At 29.5% G+C, this 15,568-nt stretch overlaps 1 protein-coding gene across 2 annotated transcripts in view; it reads right to left on the bottom strand.

Annotated features, from left to right (window-relative positions):
- Positions 1-14,188, bottom strand: part of LOC117175271 (WD repeat-containing protein 26) — a 33,111-nt gene extending 18,923 nt beyond the window's left edge. The window contains exons 1-4 of one of the 2 annotated variants that reach the window (XM_033365007.1): positions 13,705-14,188; positions 9,061-9,294; positions 5,009-5,168; positions 344-514 (exon numbers count right to left, since the gene is read on the bottom strand). In XM_033365007.1, coding sequence (XP_033220898.1) covers positions 344-514; positions 5,009-5,168; positions 9,061-9,294; positions 13,705-13,718 — 579 coding nt within the window. In that variant the 5' untranslated portion in view covers positions 13,719-14,188. The other variant, XM_033365065.1, reaches the window with a different exon arrangement.
- Between the last annotated feature and the right edge of the window lie 1,380 nt (positions 14,189-15,568).

The raw sequence follows: 15,568 nt of genomic DNA, 5'->3' as shown, positions 1-15,568 counted from the left end.
CTCTTTTTGCTTTTTGGGCAGCCTGAATTTCATCATTCCACCACGCATCACCAGACATTCTTCCTACAACTGCGGTACCACATACTTCGATTGTGCATCTAAGTTAATAATTGGAAAATATTCCCTAAGTTACTAGAAATCTGCACAGGTGCGTTGAAAACTATATGAGCACAAAAGTTCACATTTATTTTGGCGGATAAACTTAAATTCTCGTCAATTCTCAAGAAAAAAATCATCACACTAGTTGCGATCACCTGGTTTACGCACTTGTATTACAAACAATTTTTATAATATTTAAGCTCTCATAACCATAAAAAAGCATAGTGTTTATAAAATTGCTTACTTGTAGTTCATCACGACCACTGCACATCATGAACGCGGACAGCTGATGAACGCGACCAGTATTATGTCCTAAGGGTGTGAGTTCGTTTCTAAGAACTTGTAAGGCCTCTAGCACGAGACCTTCTTCGAGATATTCAAGGTACTTTTGCTCCAGTAATAAGAATTTCATTTCCTGTAGAACAGAAAGGAAAACATCTCATATTAATTTATTTAAAAATTGCTATTTACGTCGCAAAATAAGTTACTGGGTAGGCAAAAGCTTCAGATGGTCCAAACACATTAAAAATGCAAAATTTCAAACCGGTCAAGTTTTTCTACTTTCCCGATCAACTAAATGTAACATATTCATACTTGCCGCCAAACGCAAAAATTTATTGTACTTCATGACGTTCATTCTAAACATTCTTCAACACAACAGAAAAAAGATTGCAAAAGAATACATTTTTTACAAAAAAATGGAACAGTTAAAGTTTTAGCTTAAAAAGTTTATTTTTAACAACAAAAAAACTGATTTTCAAGAAAATAGTACAATTTTCAACATAACTGACGACTATTTCTCCTGTAACAGTTGAATTTAAAACCAAAAAGATGAGTTTTTAACTAACACCATAAATCTTCCATTGAAATAGCTGAATTAAAACAAACAAATTCACTAAAAAAGGATAAATTGTCAACCAAAAGCAATTCAATTTTAAGTTAAAACATTCATGTTTAATTAAATATGCGAATTTTCAACTAAAAATATGGAATATTCAATTGGAATAAGTTAAATTTTAAGTTAAAAAAATTACTTTCGGCAAAATAACTAAATTAAAAAAAAATAGTTAAGTTTTCAAACAAAATGATGAATTTTCAACAAAAATTGTAAATCTTTAACTGGAATAGTTGAATTTCAAACCAGAAAGATAAATTTTTAACTAAAAAGATGAATCTGCTACTAGAGTAATTGAATTTTCGAATAAAAGGATTAATTTTCAACTAAAAAATTACGTTTACCAACAAAAAATTGAATAATTAAATGTTCAGTCAAAAATAAATGTTTAAGGGCATGTGATACTTAGAAAATTGTCGATTTTACCAGTTTTAGATACCCTCGGCTTTTTTTCTAGAATAATAAATGTTTTGTCTTAAAAATTTGGGAAATGATAGCGAACATGTTAACGGACGTCCCCACACACTTTTTTGTAGGTTAATTCAAAAAAGTTTTAATTGAGCAAAATGTGATTAATTTGCATAGCGCTTAGGAAATAGTATCGATTTTTTCAGTGTTCGATTCCCCGGCTTTTTTCCTAGGATAAGAAATATTTTGCCTTCAAAATCTGGGAAATGATAGCGAACATGCAAACGGACGTTCCCACACACTTTTTTTGTGTTTTTTTTTTATCAAAAAATTTTGGATACTGCTAACAACGTGCGTGTATATTTCGAGGTTATGTGTGTTACAATTCACCCGAGCGTTGCTTCCAAACTACACAATATTTTTGGCCGAAAACTTTGGACTTACAAATAAACATAGTAACTAATCTCCCGGAACTAACCTTGTTTGCAGGCAATCAAAAAAGTTTATTTCATAAATAATTTCCAGATTATCGAAAAGGCAGACATGGAAAACGACGTAACCGCAAAATAATGCATATGCATAAAATTTGTATTTAGCACAATAATTTTTTTTGTTATCCCTGAAAAAAAGAGTCCGGGGACGTACGTTACGATATTTTATAGCATCTCCGAATTCAGTTTTGAAAAATTTACGTTTTTATCTATAATTATGAAACATTCAAATGGCATAATAGTTACACGTTCAGTTTTGAAAACAAAATAATTTTAAATTAAAGATTAAACAAATTTGCAACAAAAAGTTAAATATGCGACAAAAAAACTTCTTTTTCACACAAAGAAAAAATAAGTTTGAAATAGCGTATACTTCAACTATAGAAATTAATTCTTACGGACATGTGATCTTACAGTTTTCTCGGCTTTTTTTCCACAAAAATTAAAATTTTTAAAAACTTAATTCGGAGATGCTATAAAATACCATAACGGACGTCCCCAGACTCTTTTTTGAGGGATAATAACAAAAAAAATTATTGTTCTAACTACAAATTTTATGCATATGCATTATTTTGAGGTTACGTAGTTTTTCATCTCTGCCTTTCCGATAATCTAGAAATTATTTATGAAATAAACTTTTTTGATTGCCTGCAAACAAGGTTAGTTCCGGGGGATTAGTTACCATGTTTATTTGTTAGTCCAAAGTTTTCGGCCAAAAATATTGCGTAGTTTGGAAGTAACACTCGGGTGAATTGTAACACACATAACCTCGAAATGTACACGCACGTTGTTAGCAATATCAAAATTTTTTGATAAAAAAAGACCAAAAAAGTGTGTGGGGACGTCCGTTAGCAGGTTCGCTGTCATTTCCCAAATTTTTAAGACAAAATATTTATTATTCTAGAAAAAAAGTCGGGGGAACCTAAAACTGGTAAAATCGACAATTTTCTAAGTATTACACGCCCTTAAAAAAATTACTTTCGGCAAAATAACGAAATTAAAAAAAATAGTTACGTTTACAAACAAAATGATGTTTTTCAACAAAAATTGTAAATCTTTAACTGGAATAGTAGAATTTCAAACCAGAAAGATAAATTTTCAACTAAAAAGATGAATCTGTTACTAGAGTAATTGAATTTTCGAACAAAAAGATTAATTTTCAACTAAAAAATTACATTTACCAACAAAAAATTCAATAATTAAATGTTCAGTCAAAAATAAATGTTTAACCCAAGAAATACATTTTTATCTATAATTATGAAACATTCATTAATTAATTTTTAATTAAAATGATGAATCTTCAACCAAAAAAATTAATTACAAGAAAAGATACATTTTCAACCAAAAATGGACATTCAAATTTTTATGAAGGCATTAATTTTCAAATAAAATTATGAATCTTCAACTGCAATAGTAAAATTTGATACCCAAAAGATGAATTTTGAACCATAAAGATTAATTTTCTACAAAGAAGGCGAATTTTTCACGAATTTCATAAATTTTCAAATAACTAGTTTAATTTCCAAATAAAAAATATGAATTTTTAACCAAATAGTTGAATTTTCATTTTAAACAAATATACATTTTCAACCAAAATTATAATGGATAAATTTTCTGCTAAAAATATTCTAAAAAAACGGATTTTAAGCAAAATAGTTTAATTTTCTAGTGGAAAAGTTAAATTTATAGTTAAAATAATAGATTCTTAACAAAGTAGTTACATTCTGAACCATAGATGAATTTCTAATTCAAATGCTGAATCTTCAAACAAACAAATAATTTTTAATAAACGAGTAGAAATTTCATCTAAGTAATTTTATTTCAATCTAAAAGATGGATTTTCAACCAAAATGATAAATATTTAATTACGATGCTTGAAATTTTAACTGAAAAGAAGAAATTTTAAACAAGAAGATTAACTGGCAATGAAAACGATAATTTTCAAGCAAAATGGACATTTAAATTTTTATTTCAAGGAATCCATTTTCAACTAAACTGATGAATTTTCGACTAAAATGATGAATCTTTGACTGGAGTAGTTGAATTGTTTATCAAAAAGATTAATTTTCAACCAAAAAGAATAATTTTTTCACAAAAGGCGAATTTTTTACAAAGTTTATAAATTTCCAAACAAATAGCTTAATTTCTAAGTAGAAAATATAACAAAAAATCAAAAAACATTTTTAACCAAAAATAGATAGTTAAATTTTCTGATAAAAATGTAATTCTTAACAAACAAAAATTGAGTTTTAGCAAAATAGTCCAATTTTCTCCTGGAATAGTTAATTTTTTAGTTCAAAAACTTGATTTTAAATAAAGTAGTTAAATTTTCAACCACAGATGAATTTTAAATGTAAATGATGAATCTTCAACCAAAAAAATAACGCGTAAGAAAAAAGTTTAACTTTTAACCTAGCAGTTGCATTTTGAACTAAAGAAAGATGAATTCGCAACGAACTATTAAAATAAATTTCTATTATAATTCAGCAATATTTCTTCTTTGAAATAATACTTCTACTCTAAAAACTGCTTGAAGTACTTTCTTTATGTAAAATTTGGAAGGAGGACCTTTCAAATTGTGACAAAATCTCACTTGGAACCGGCATTCTTTCAAGTTCCTTTTTTCTATATTCGAATTATACTTAATTCTTTAAAAAAAAATTCCCGTTCCATGTAAAAAATTTCCTGTTCCAAGTGAAATTATATCTCTGTGCGAAAACTCCCTGCCCTAAAATAAAAATGATAACTATTTCTGAAATTCTCCATTCCAAGTCAGGAAAAAATCTACGAGTGTTAGATGAAGTAGAAATCATTTCACTAAATTGACAAAAATTATTTAATTGATGTGAAGAATTCCTGAAAATAAAATCAAGAATCAACCAAATGTGGTTGTCCAAATTTGGTCGTTAGATTCTTGATTTTATTTTCAGGAATTCTTCAAATCAACTTAATTATTGGACGTTAGAAAAGGGTTTTATTTTTATCTAATTTAAATGTCCTAAATTTTAAAATTATTAAAATAATGAAAACTTGAATTTTTCTGCGATCAGTACTAAATTCCCGGTCAAGTCTCCACCCTGAAGTTTCGCCGACCTGGCAAAAGATGAAAACGTACCACTAAACTTTGGCTAGCACCATTCAGGAAGGACTTGAGTTCGTTGAGATCATGATCCGCCTTACTCCAATCGCCGTCCATGACGTGCTGTCTGAATTTTGCGGCTGACGGATGGTCTAGGCGACAGCCAGATTCTTGCATGAGTAAATCAGCTGTACGACTGTAATGAAAACGTGAAACTTGCTTATAGTTTTACTATTTCCAATTGGCCGACCGAGTACCTTTGAGCAACAAATTGCTCTTAGAATTTGATAAAAACTCAAGATAAGCCTTTTATGAAGTGTCCGTTTCTGCATAAAAAAATTCTGTGACCGTAACTGTAACGAGTAACTTGGAAATTTAGTCATTTTTAACGTTAACGTGTTACTTTAGACAGTAACTGTAATGTGTAATGAATTCCTTTTTTTGTTGTGTTTGTTGAGGAGAACTTGACCAAAACCGATTATCGAACAGTGAGTCACAATGATTTAGCGTTTTTCAATTCGTACAATTTGAATACTCGTGCTAAGGTAAACCGACCATTACTGGGGCAGTTAGGAAAACTTAAGCCACATAAACACAATTTTTAAGTGGGGAATTGGAACTGTTTGTACAAAAACCATTATAATAAGTGGCTAAAACATTATCTGATCGATTATAACAAAAAATACATTAGTAGTTTTATAGTAAATTAATATAAATAGATATTTTATGTGTGTAGTGGAACACGAATTTTGGAACATATCCTTAAGTGGGACACCAAAGAAGCTAATACTGGGACAAGGAAAATCTAATGGGGTTTATCAAAATAAAATGGCACAATTTTGAGGAGAGTACCCAAATATGAGATACCAACTCTGGCGTGATCGTCGGAATTCTATGGAATGAATTTAAATGTAGTATAGGTCATTTTCAAAGAAATTTAGTTTGCCATAAGGGGCTTAAATAAAGAATTGTATTAACATTTTTTTTTATGCTGAGAATACAAAAAATGTAAAAAAGGGCTTGTTCCAAACTCGTGAAACTATTCTCATAATAAGAGATACCCCAGGAAATAGCTAATAAAATGCAAAATAAAGTATTATTTTTAATGAAAAACTTTATTCTATGTTTACGAAGTATAAATTTACTGCTATTTAAATATAATTAGTTTTGCAGTAGTCACAAACACTTTCGTAACCAGATTCCCCCGCGCAGCCACAGTGTTATAAAAACCACAGGTATCTCATATTATGAGAACCACACCGTGCAACTACGCATTTACTATGTCTGACCTGTAAGATGAAAAACTTCAACACTATCGATATTTTTCTACTTAGTTATTCAATCCCCATCACTCCAGGCAAACTTTACTGCTAAATACATAGTTAATGAATAATAAATTGAGTTTAAAGAATTCCCTTCCAAGAACTTGACCACCATCGATTTCACAAAAAGTTCGCCTATAATGTTTAGAAGCCCAATGAAAAATGGACTACGCCACGAAACTCCTCTTTCTTCAAGGGCTACAAGTAAGTGATAGAACCAACAGAGTGGGTCTCTTAGTTTAGCTGATACCCCGTTTTCTCATATCACGAGAATATCTCATATTCGAGTACTCTCCTCTACTTATAATTTTTTACAGAATACATTAAAAAGCAGTTTAAAAAAGTTTTATAGTAGTTTATTGAAAACTCTAATTCCAACTCCAAATTAAACTGTATGGTAGTAAATTTTGAATTAGAATTCATCTTAATTCAAGTTAATACATAAACAGAAAAATGTATTGACACAATTTAAATTATTTTTTGGATACAAATTTTATTATTTGGTTGAAAATTTTATTGACTGAAAAATCTGTTTTGATTAATATTTCATCTATTTTGATGAAAGTTCGTCTTTATGGTTCGAAAATTTGTCATTTTAATTATAAATTACATTTTTCTTTGAGAAAAATGCAACTATTTTGTTAAAAATGATACTATTTAGGTAGAAAATTAATAATTTGGTTACAATATTTTTCTTTTTTTACTCAAAAATCGTATTTATTAAAAAAATTATAACATGTTTAATTTATAATTAAAACATTTATCGTTTGAAATATTAACTATTATATTTTTTGATAAGAATTCATCTTTTTTGGTAGAAAATTAATCTTTTTGATTTAAAAATTCAAGAATTCGTTAGAAAATTGAAGTATTAGGTTAACCAAAAAAGTTAAATTCTCATAAAAAAATTTATTAGTTGACATTTTAACCAAAAAAGATTTTAATTACATATTGAAAGCAGACGAATTAATTTAAAAAAAAAAACGAATTTCCAATCAAACTGTTGAAGCCTCAACCTAGAGTAATTTTCAACCACAGTTGCATTTTTACTCAAGAAAGATGTAATTTATAATTAAAAAGATATGTTTTCGAACCAAAAAGACGATTTTTCAAGAAAATATTTCAAATGTTAATAAAAAAACATGTTTCAGTCAAGAAATAAAAAAAATTTCAATCACTGTTGAATTTTCAAGTAAAAAATACGAGTTTTCTTTTTCAAAACAGTTATATTTTTTAATTTGAAAATATCAATTTTCAACAGAAAAGTTAATTTACTTAATTTATTTTAAAAAATAAATCGATAATATTAATCTTATTAATATTTCATATAAATCTATAATATTTAATTTTAATGCAGACTTACTAAATTTTATTGAAAAATTAAATTTATTAGATACTGTATTACATTACTGACCTAAGCAGTTGGGAGACTTTGAGGTTAGAATTGGAGGTTTCAATAAACTACTTCGAACAACTTTTTTATAATAAATAATCAATTAAACAGCAAGGTTGTGTCTTATAAAAAATATTTTTCATATATCACTAAAATAATACTGCAACATTTAATTAAAAACACAGCAAAAGTGATTGTCTCAGTAATGGAAACGCAATTTCGCAACTCACGTTCAAGTGTCCGAAACTGATACAGTCAGCGACAGCTCGTCACGGTTTAGGCAACTTCGCCAAAAATTTGCCCAAATGCGGTACATTAAAATATTCATAATTTATCGAGCAAAATCGCTAATGAAGTTATGAATTTTATTCTTAAACATATTAAAAATGTGCGAAAACATTACTTTTTTTTTTAGTGCAGGGTATTTTAATAACACAATGGTATAAAAGTTATGCGGAAAGATTTGAAATAAAAAAAAAAAAAAATGGCAAATTTTGTAGCAGTTCATTCACACATTTTGAGGAATATTTTTGATTATTTTTGAATAAATGTATAACTTGTCAGGGCAAAAATAAATAGTGGTGACAAATTTAAAAGAACTTCAAAAATAATAGAACATTTTTACTTTTATCATTTATGTTGGAATATAAAAGATACTCAAGGATATTTATTATTTTCCCGGTATTGGAAATACTTTTTACGTTGTCCTAGTAAAGGTTCGGTTTACCTTAATAACATAGTTTATCGAATGTGATTCAAATAAAATTAAGCGTTGTCAATAAGCACTGTATTCAGATTTTTCATTCAACTACCTTTGTTGCATGCAGTTTATTTTAGAGAATTGGAAATAGAACTAATTTACTTTTCATAAGCAACAGTTTAGAGCAACAGATACTATGCGAATACTATATAAAATATAATATGAGTTTTAATAGTTTGAAATTGTTAAATGTTTATAAGCTTAATTCGATTCACAATATTTTTATTTCGACTTCTACTTGAAATGTGTTTGATTTAGACCATTAATGATTTTTCAAGGTTTAATTCTTTAAAATGGAAAGCTTTGAACACTTTTGAATTTAAGAATTTCAAGAAGCTAAAAAAACCAACTGTTTTTCCACAATTCTTTTCAAGCGCGCAAGTGAAGTTTTCTTATTTATTTACTAACAATATTTTTCCACGACCAGCCTCAAATATGAACGCAGATAGGAGTAACTATATTCAAATACTAAATTTTACTCGCTCCCACAAGAATACTTTCAATCCAGTCATGTTGCGATACAATGTACATGATAAGGAAGGGGAAACGATGAGATTGAAAAAGGAAAGTACAATTTGAAGTTTACAGAAATCAATGGATAGTAAGTACGTACTCTAGACCAACTGTCTTCAAATGCTGTCCGATGAGACGCACGATGTCTTGGTTTGTTTTGTCCATGACTTTCGGTGGCCCTATTGATGGACTGGCTTCGCCGTTGATCCCATTCACATCATCCGTCTCTGTGGATATGTTCCCGTTTACTTGAGGTCCACCAGAATCCGATGTCGCTCCGTTTTGTTGTGGACCGGATGAAACAGCTCCGCCATTGGAGGCTTGCTGCATCGCTCTGTTAAACACATAATAGAATGAAACTTGTAGTTGAAAAAAATATTAAATTTCAATTAAAAAAAAAAAATCTGCTTGGATAATTTGGTAATCGAAAGTAAAATTTTGATTTCATAAATTATTATGGAGTTCGAAAATAATTCTTTTGCTAAGACAACTTTTTGTGCTAAAGATTTAGTTTCCTCTAAAGTGCAGGGTGCGTTGCTATACTAAACGTTACATTCAAACTATTCAACGTAATGAAAATTTACACCAATAATTTCTGAAACCCAGATTTTAGGTATAAATGATACTTCAGTCACTTTAAAGCAATTTGAGAAAATTTGAGCCTAACATCTCGCCACATAAATTAATACGGTCGTTCGTTTCAGGCGTATTTTAATATTTAGAGTTTGCTTATAGACACAACAGTACAAATTTAACAAGTACATTTTAAAATAGGATTAAAAATTTTTTTTTCTTATAGGGGGAGAATACTTCAAGTGACTCGACATAATTTTTTTAATACATTCTAAACTTGGTTGAATTATAGTCCTAGTGAACTTATATTAATCAACGCAACTATAGATCAATTGATGAAAAGGTTATGAATTCACAGAGGTTTTTTTTCTGAAATTTCTTTTTATGTACTATTAATTATTGTGACTACGATTATTATATCGATTAATTCCTTTTGTAAATTGACATAATAGTCCTGAGCCGAATTCTATTTCAAATCATGGAAAATTTCAAGAAGTCAGACTTTCTTTCAAAATACAGTATTTTTCGAATGAGCGTTGGTATTCAAGATTTTCTGCATTTAGTCAACGTTAGAACTTTTGCCCCTTTAATTGACCAACAAAATTTTAATTCCTAAAAGCATTAATATAGCGGCCGTTTTTCTTAAATTATTAAAAGTGCATTTTCTTAAAAACACCACTTAGATTTTTTAATATGTAGTAATCTTGGTAATCACATCTTCACAATTAAAAAATATATTTTTGAAAAATCTAATTTTTCTCGGAAACAATAAAAAGTAGAAAAAAATGTTTAGATAAAAGTTTTTAATTCTAAAAAAGTTTTACAAAAAAACACATGTTCTTCTTTTGTCATATCATCGTTTATAAGACAAAATTAAAATATACATTTAAAAAATTCCCGCTTCAAAAATATTTAGCCCGCATAAAATGAATGGTGGAGTTTTCCTGAAACTCTTCCTTTTATGTTTCAAAATTGATAAAAAAAATAGAGGATATTTTGGAAAACCCCACCTTTTTTATTTTTGCTTACATTTCCGAGAAAAATTCGAAAATTACGATTATTTAAAAATAATTTTTTTCTATGTGAAGCAGTGGTTTCCTAAGAACAAAAGTCAGGGAACATGCAATACACATTACGATATACTTATTAACAAAATGTTGAAAAGTGTTTTTTTATTGTTGCTGAAAAAATCAAACTCAAGAATTTCATAAAAACAGTCTATATTTTGTCAATATTCCCGATTGGTCTCATTTTTATTTTATTTTATTCATATAACAGACATTCAGAGGCCTCATAATGTACCATAATGTACCTCATAATACCCAGAATGATTTGACCGAAAGTGGGAAAGCCCATATAAAATGGGAACTTAAAACGCCTATTTCCTGAAATCAAATCATTTTCAAGAAAAATCCGTTCAGAAGATTATGTTTTTTTTTTTAAATCAATTGAACAAGCGAAAACTAATCTAAAAAAATAATAAAATGCCGAATGCCTCTACGCACGTTCGGAAAATACTGCATTTCGAACAAAAAATTCTATCCATTTTTGAGAATTTGCAGGTAATCCTCGAATGATTTAAAAAAATGAAAAAATAAAGTTTGTTCATACTCTGAAATACGTATTCTTTTATTTTCACTATGGAATAATACACCCAAATACCAAACCATTCTGACACCCTAAAATAGACCTATTTGCATGATCTGAAATGGAATTGGTCCTTATAAAACATTTGAATTTTCCACTCGATAGTATGAACTTTCAACAAATAAGTATATTTTTAACTAAATAGTTTAATTTAGAGCAATAAATGATAAATTTTCAACCAAAAATGGAATAGCTAAACAAAATTAATTTTATAAACGATAAACATACCTTATTCATCATCGAACTGAAGACAATTGCAAACTATTTTGATGATTTCTTTTTTGGTAAATACTTTAAATCAGTAGTTGTTCATAAATTTAATAAATACCGTTGAACGAGAATGTTGCTTTAATTTCATTACTAATAAAGTCAAGTTTCTTTCAAAACTACTTGAAAATAAATTAAAATACTTCAAATTCCGAAAAAAATTAAATAAAAAATGAATTTGCTTAAACAATTATTAAATTTGTTTGTATTGGTTTCAGTGGTTAAATAAAACTAATAGTCTAATAGTTTAATTAAAACGCTATTTTGTGGTTTTTCTCTTGAACTGTCAATTAAATAAAAATACGTATTTCCTAAATATAATTTAGACAGATCACCATTCCCTGATTATGAAAAAAATAATAAAAAATGTTCATAATTTGAAGATAGCGTTTTTTATTAAACAACAGATGATTTTAAATAACAATGAAATGATCAAAACATCTAAGGGGCACTAGACTAATTATTATTGTGTGATTCTAGACATTTTATAAATTTTCAGTCCAATTTCAAATTTTGAAACTTATTTTTCTTAAAAAACCCTACGTTTTTTCATGATTTTTAAAAAGTTGGTACTGATATGTTGAATATATTCTATAAGAATGAATTTCGTGCCCATGCACAGTTAGTTTATAATACAGGACCACTTTTGTGTCCATTTTAGGTCGATTTGACAAGTTGATTGATTCTTGTGCAGAATATTCACCGAATTCTGAACATGTCAGGTGCCCCTACATTTTTTTGTAATTTCATTGTTACTTAACATTATCTGTTTTTAAATATAAAAAACCGCCATTAGTATATATATTTTTGATACGCTGCGTCACCAGTTTCAAAATTTTAAATACGTACTCACATGACACGAGCATGCGCAGCCAGCAAGATTTAAAATGAATAGAACCTTGCGAATAATTCCTTAATACATTTTTTTATTTTTAACTATCTACGTCACAAAAATCAAAAACTGAAACATTCTTTCTGATTTAAATATTATAAAAGTAAAGAAGGTACCGCCTTAAAACTTCAAAAATCTTCATTCCTAATGGGCACACTAACGTAAACAAATAATTTAAATATTTTCAAATTCTTGGGCTTATTTTAAAGGTTAATTTCCATAGGGTTTGAGTAAGTTATAAGGATATTTTTACGATTTTCTGCGTTGATCTAACTAGAACCTTTTAGTGAATTAATAGATCTTTTTTATTATCCTGATAAGCTACAAAAATTATACAGAAAATGTCTTTAAATCTTAAGTTCTGTTTTTATATTTTGAGAAAATTAAACGATAGTAGTGTAGACATAATGGCATATAATATATAAAAAAAGTTTCTTTTTGTAGTAAAGGAAAATTAAAAAATTATAATTTGTTTAGTTAAAAATATGTTTTATTATGCGAAAGGGATTAAAATAAAGTAAACATAACCACATTTACATTCACTATTATTGATTTTAGTAAAAAAAAAAAATTTATAACTTATTTTGAAAAATTCTCGACTAACAGAAATTAAAAAAAAATGTATGTCCTATATGCGTCTCGAAAGTAAACTAAGCGAAAGCAGCTAACGTCATCTGGCGACGAACTGGAAATAGTTGCTTATATTGTGGTTTTACTCATCCTATGTGTCACCATAGAAATCTTGAGGTGTCAAAACAGCTGTTTGCAACTTTTTCATAATTATTTGAAATACCCATTAGATACTGTGACACATGATACTTACATACAATTTCACTACTTGTGATAAAATTAAAAAAACTAGATATTGTTTACAGAATGAAATTTCTTGTTATTCTTGGTGTTCTATAAACAGTCGCCACTCATAATGAAAAAGCGCTAAAATCGACGAAACTTAATAGTCAATAAGAGGGGCACATTAAAAGACACATAAATATCTGAAAAATGCATAAAAATAAGTAGATGACATTTGCAGAAAATAAAGTGTTCTGGTCGCGCGAACTCCAAAAAGGCAGAAAAGTAATATGTAAACACAATTGTGTTAAAACTGAAAACCAGGTGTATAAATATTCTGGCTGAACACACCGAACCTACCGAACACAAAGAAAAGTTGAGAAAACCTTACTGGAAATCGAGTGATGCGCAATCACCGAAGTATAGTTAGACTCTGGTGCTTGGATTTTTGTTAAATTGGGAATGGTGATTTGTCTTGCTTCCTCGTGGGGGTGATGTCGGATAATTGGAATTAGTTGGTGGTGGGGCGTGTGTTGTTGAAATGGGATGTTGTGGTATGTGGGTTATGATTACCGATAGCTCTCCATGTCTGCGTTGGTGTGGTGCTCGTCCGCTGGCCGTGGGGTAGTCGGGATAGAACTACGGGACCTTTTGCGCGGTGGCGGAGCGAGTCCACCGTCGTCCGACTCGCCGCTCGAGGCCAGGCTTATGCACGTACCGCCCCGTTTTTCACACGATTATTATCCCGAGGATGGCTGGTGGGACTGGGGCTAGGGCTCAAAAACGCACGCAGCCACGGTCACAGGCAGGAAAACCTCGGGACTTGGGTTTGCCCTGGTTCTCCCCGTTTCCCTGCTACGAAGGCCGCAGAATGCGCCCAGAGGCACGTGAGAGCCGCGCTTTGCAGATGAGAATCGTCAAAACGAGAAAAAGGGAGAAATTCCGATTTTTGTGCGACTGCCAAAACGAACACGAACAATGACTGCCACACAGCTGATACTTGTTTGGATCGTCGTTTACGTCACATCACTGTCCCCTTACAACTCGACAGGGTGGTGGGCTTGGCGACTGCTTCGGAAATACTCGGTTATGTTCGCCAAGTCGAGTGCCTTTGTTCGGTTTTGTCGGCTATGTTCGGCTATGTACAGTACGTTGGATGAAGTTTGGCCTGATAGCTATTGTTGATCAAACCAACGCAGTATGTACTCACCACGCGCATCTAATAGAAACTGACCACTCAAATCGTTCGTAACAGATTCGTCCAAATTTAAAGGACGTCAGGTGGCAAATTTAAATCAGGTTCAGCCCTGCATGCTCGAAATGCAGAAATAACTCGAAAGCAGTCTTATAAATAATCGTTTAAACCTGTAGCAAAAATTAGAAACATTTGTTTAACATTTGTAACAAGTACGAAAACGAAAATGTAAAAAATCATATTATAAAATTCACAGTGCTTTTTCCAAACATATTTAAAAAAACATTATCACCTATTCTATTAAGACTGTGGATTTTTGAAGAAAAAGAAAATTTCAAAAGCAGCTTATATTGTGTTTTTTTAAGCTACTTTCATCATTCTAGATAAATTATATATGTTGTAGTTTTTTTTAAATGTCAAATTTGGTTAATGAAATTGAAGTAATGTTTTAATTATTTTCATTTTCTGCGAAAAATGGGGACAAACCAAAATGAAAGTTTACATTGATTATTTTTACATTGTCATTCCTGAGAATGCATTGTAATCGTCCAAATTTTCAATCTGGGTTTTAACGGATCTTTACGTTTCGGCGCTCACAGAATCCGAAAACCATAAAATTTCATCGGTGTCTGTCTGTCTGCATGTCTGTATGTATGGTTACCCGAATGTTGTAGCCACACTAACTTTTGAAGGATTTGTCCAATCGAGTCCTTATTTGATACACCTCTGAAGGTCCGCAAAATAAAGGCCTTGTTCGTTAATCAGATATTTCGAACCATAATTAAAAAATTAAGTACATTTTCAAAAATTTAAAATTTTTGTCGTTGAAATTTCATAAATTTTTGTCAAAGTTTCTTATACATGGGTAAAAGACTGGCAAATTATCCAAATGAAATTTTTAATTTTGATAAAAATTAGAAAAGTTATATACTTTTCAAAAATTTTAAAATCTTCAAAAAAATGATTTTTTTCATAGATCCAACAATTTTCACTAGATACCAAATATATTTTAAAACTATTTTAGCTGAATTTTTCGATAAGCCCACATTTTTAAAAATTAGAGTCTGTATAATCTAACAGTAGAGCGCGAAGCGCGATTATGACAAAGAGAATGTAATCGTCAAGGCGGTAGGTGCTTTGAGAACCTTCTTTAATGTCAAATTTAACAAACAAAAAAAGTTCAGCTTTACTTTATGATCGTAGTTTATGAGGGGTTTGAATGACAGTATTTGATATAATTTT

This window comes from Belonocnema kinseyi, chromosome 1 (genome assembly GCF_010883055.1).
Source record: "Belonocnema kinseyi isolate 2016_QV_RU_SX_M_011 chromosome 1, B_treatae_v1, whole genome shotgun sequence".
Taxonomy (NCBI): domain Eukaryota; kingdom Metazoa; phylum Arthropoda; class Insecta; order Hymenoptera; family Cynipidae; genus Belonocnema; species Belonocnema kinseyi.
This window is presented reverse-complemented; position numbering and strand designations above follow the sequence as displayed.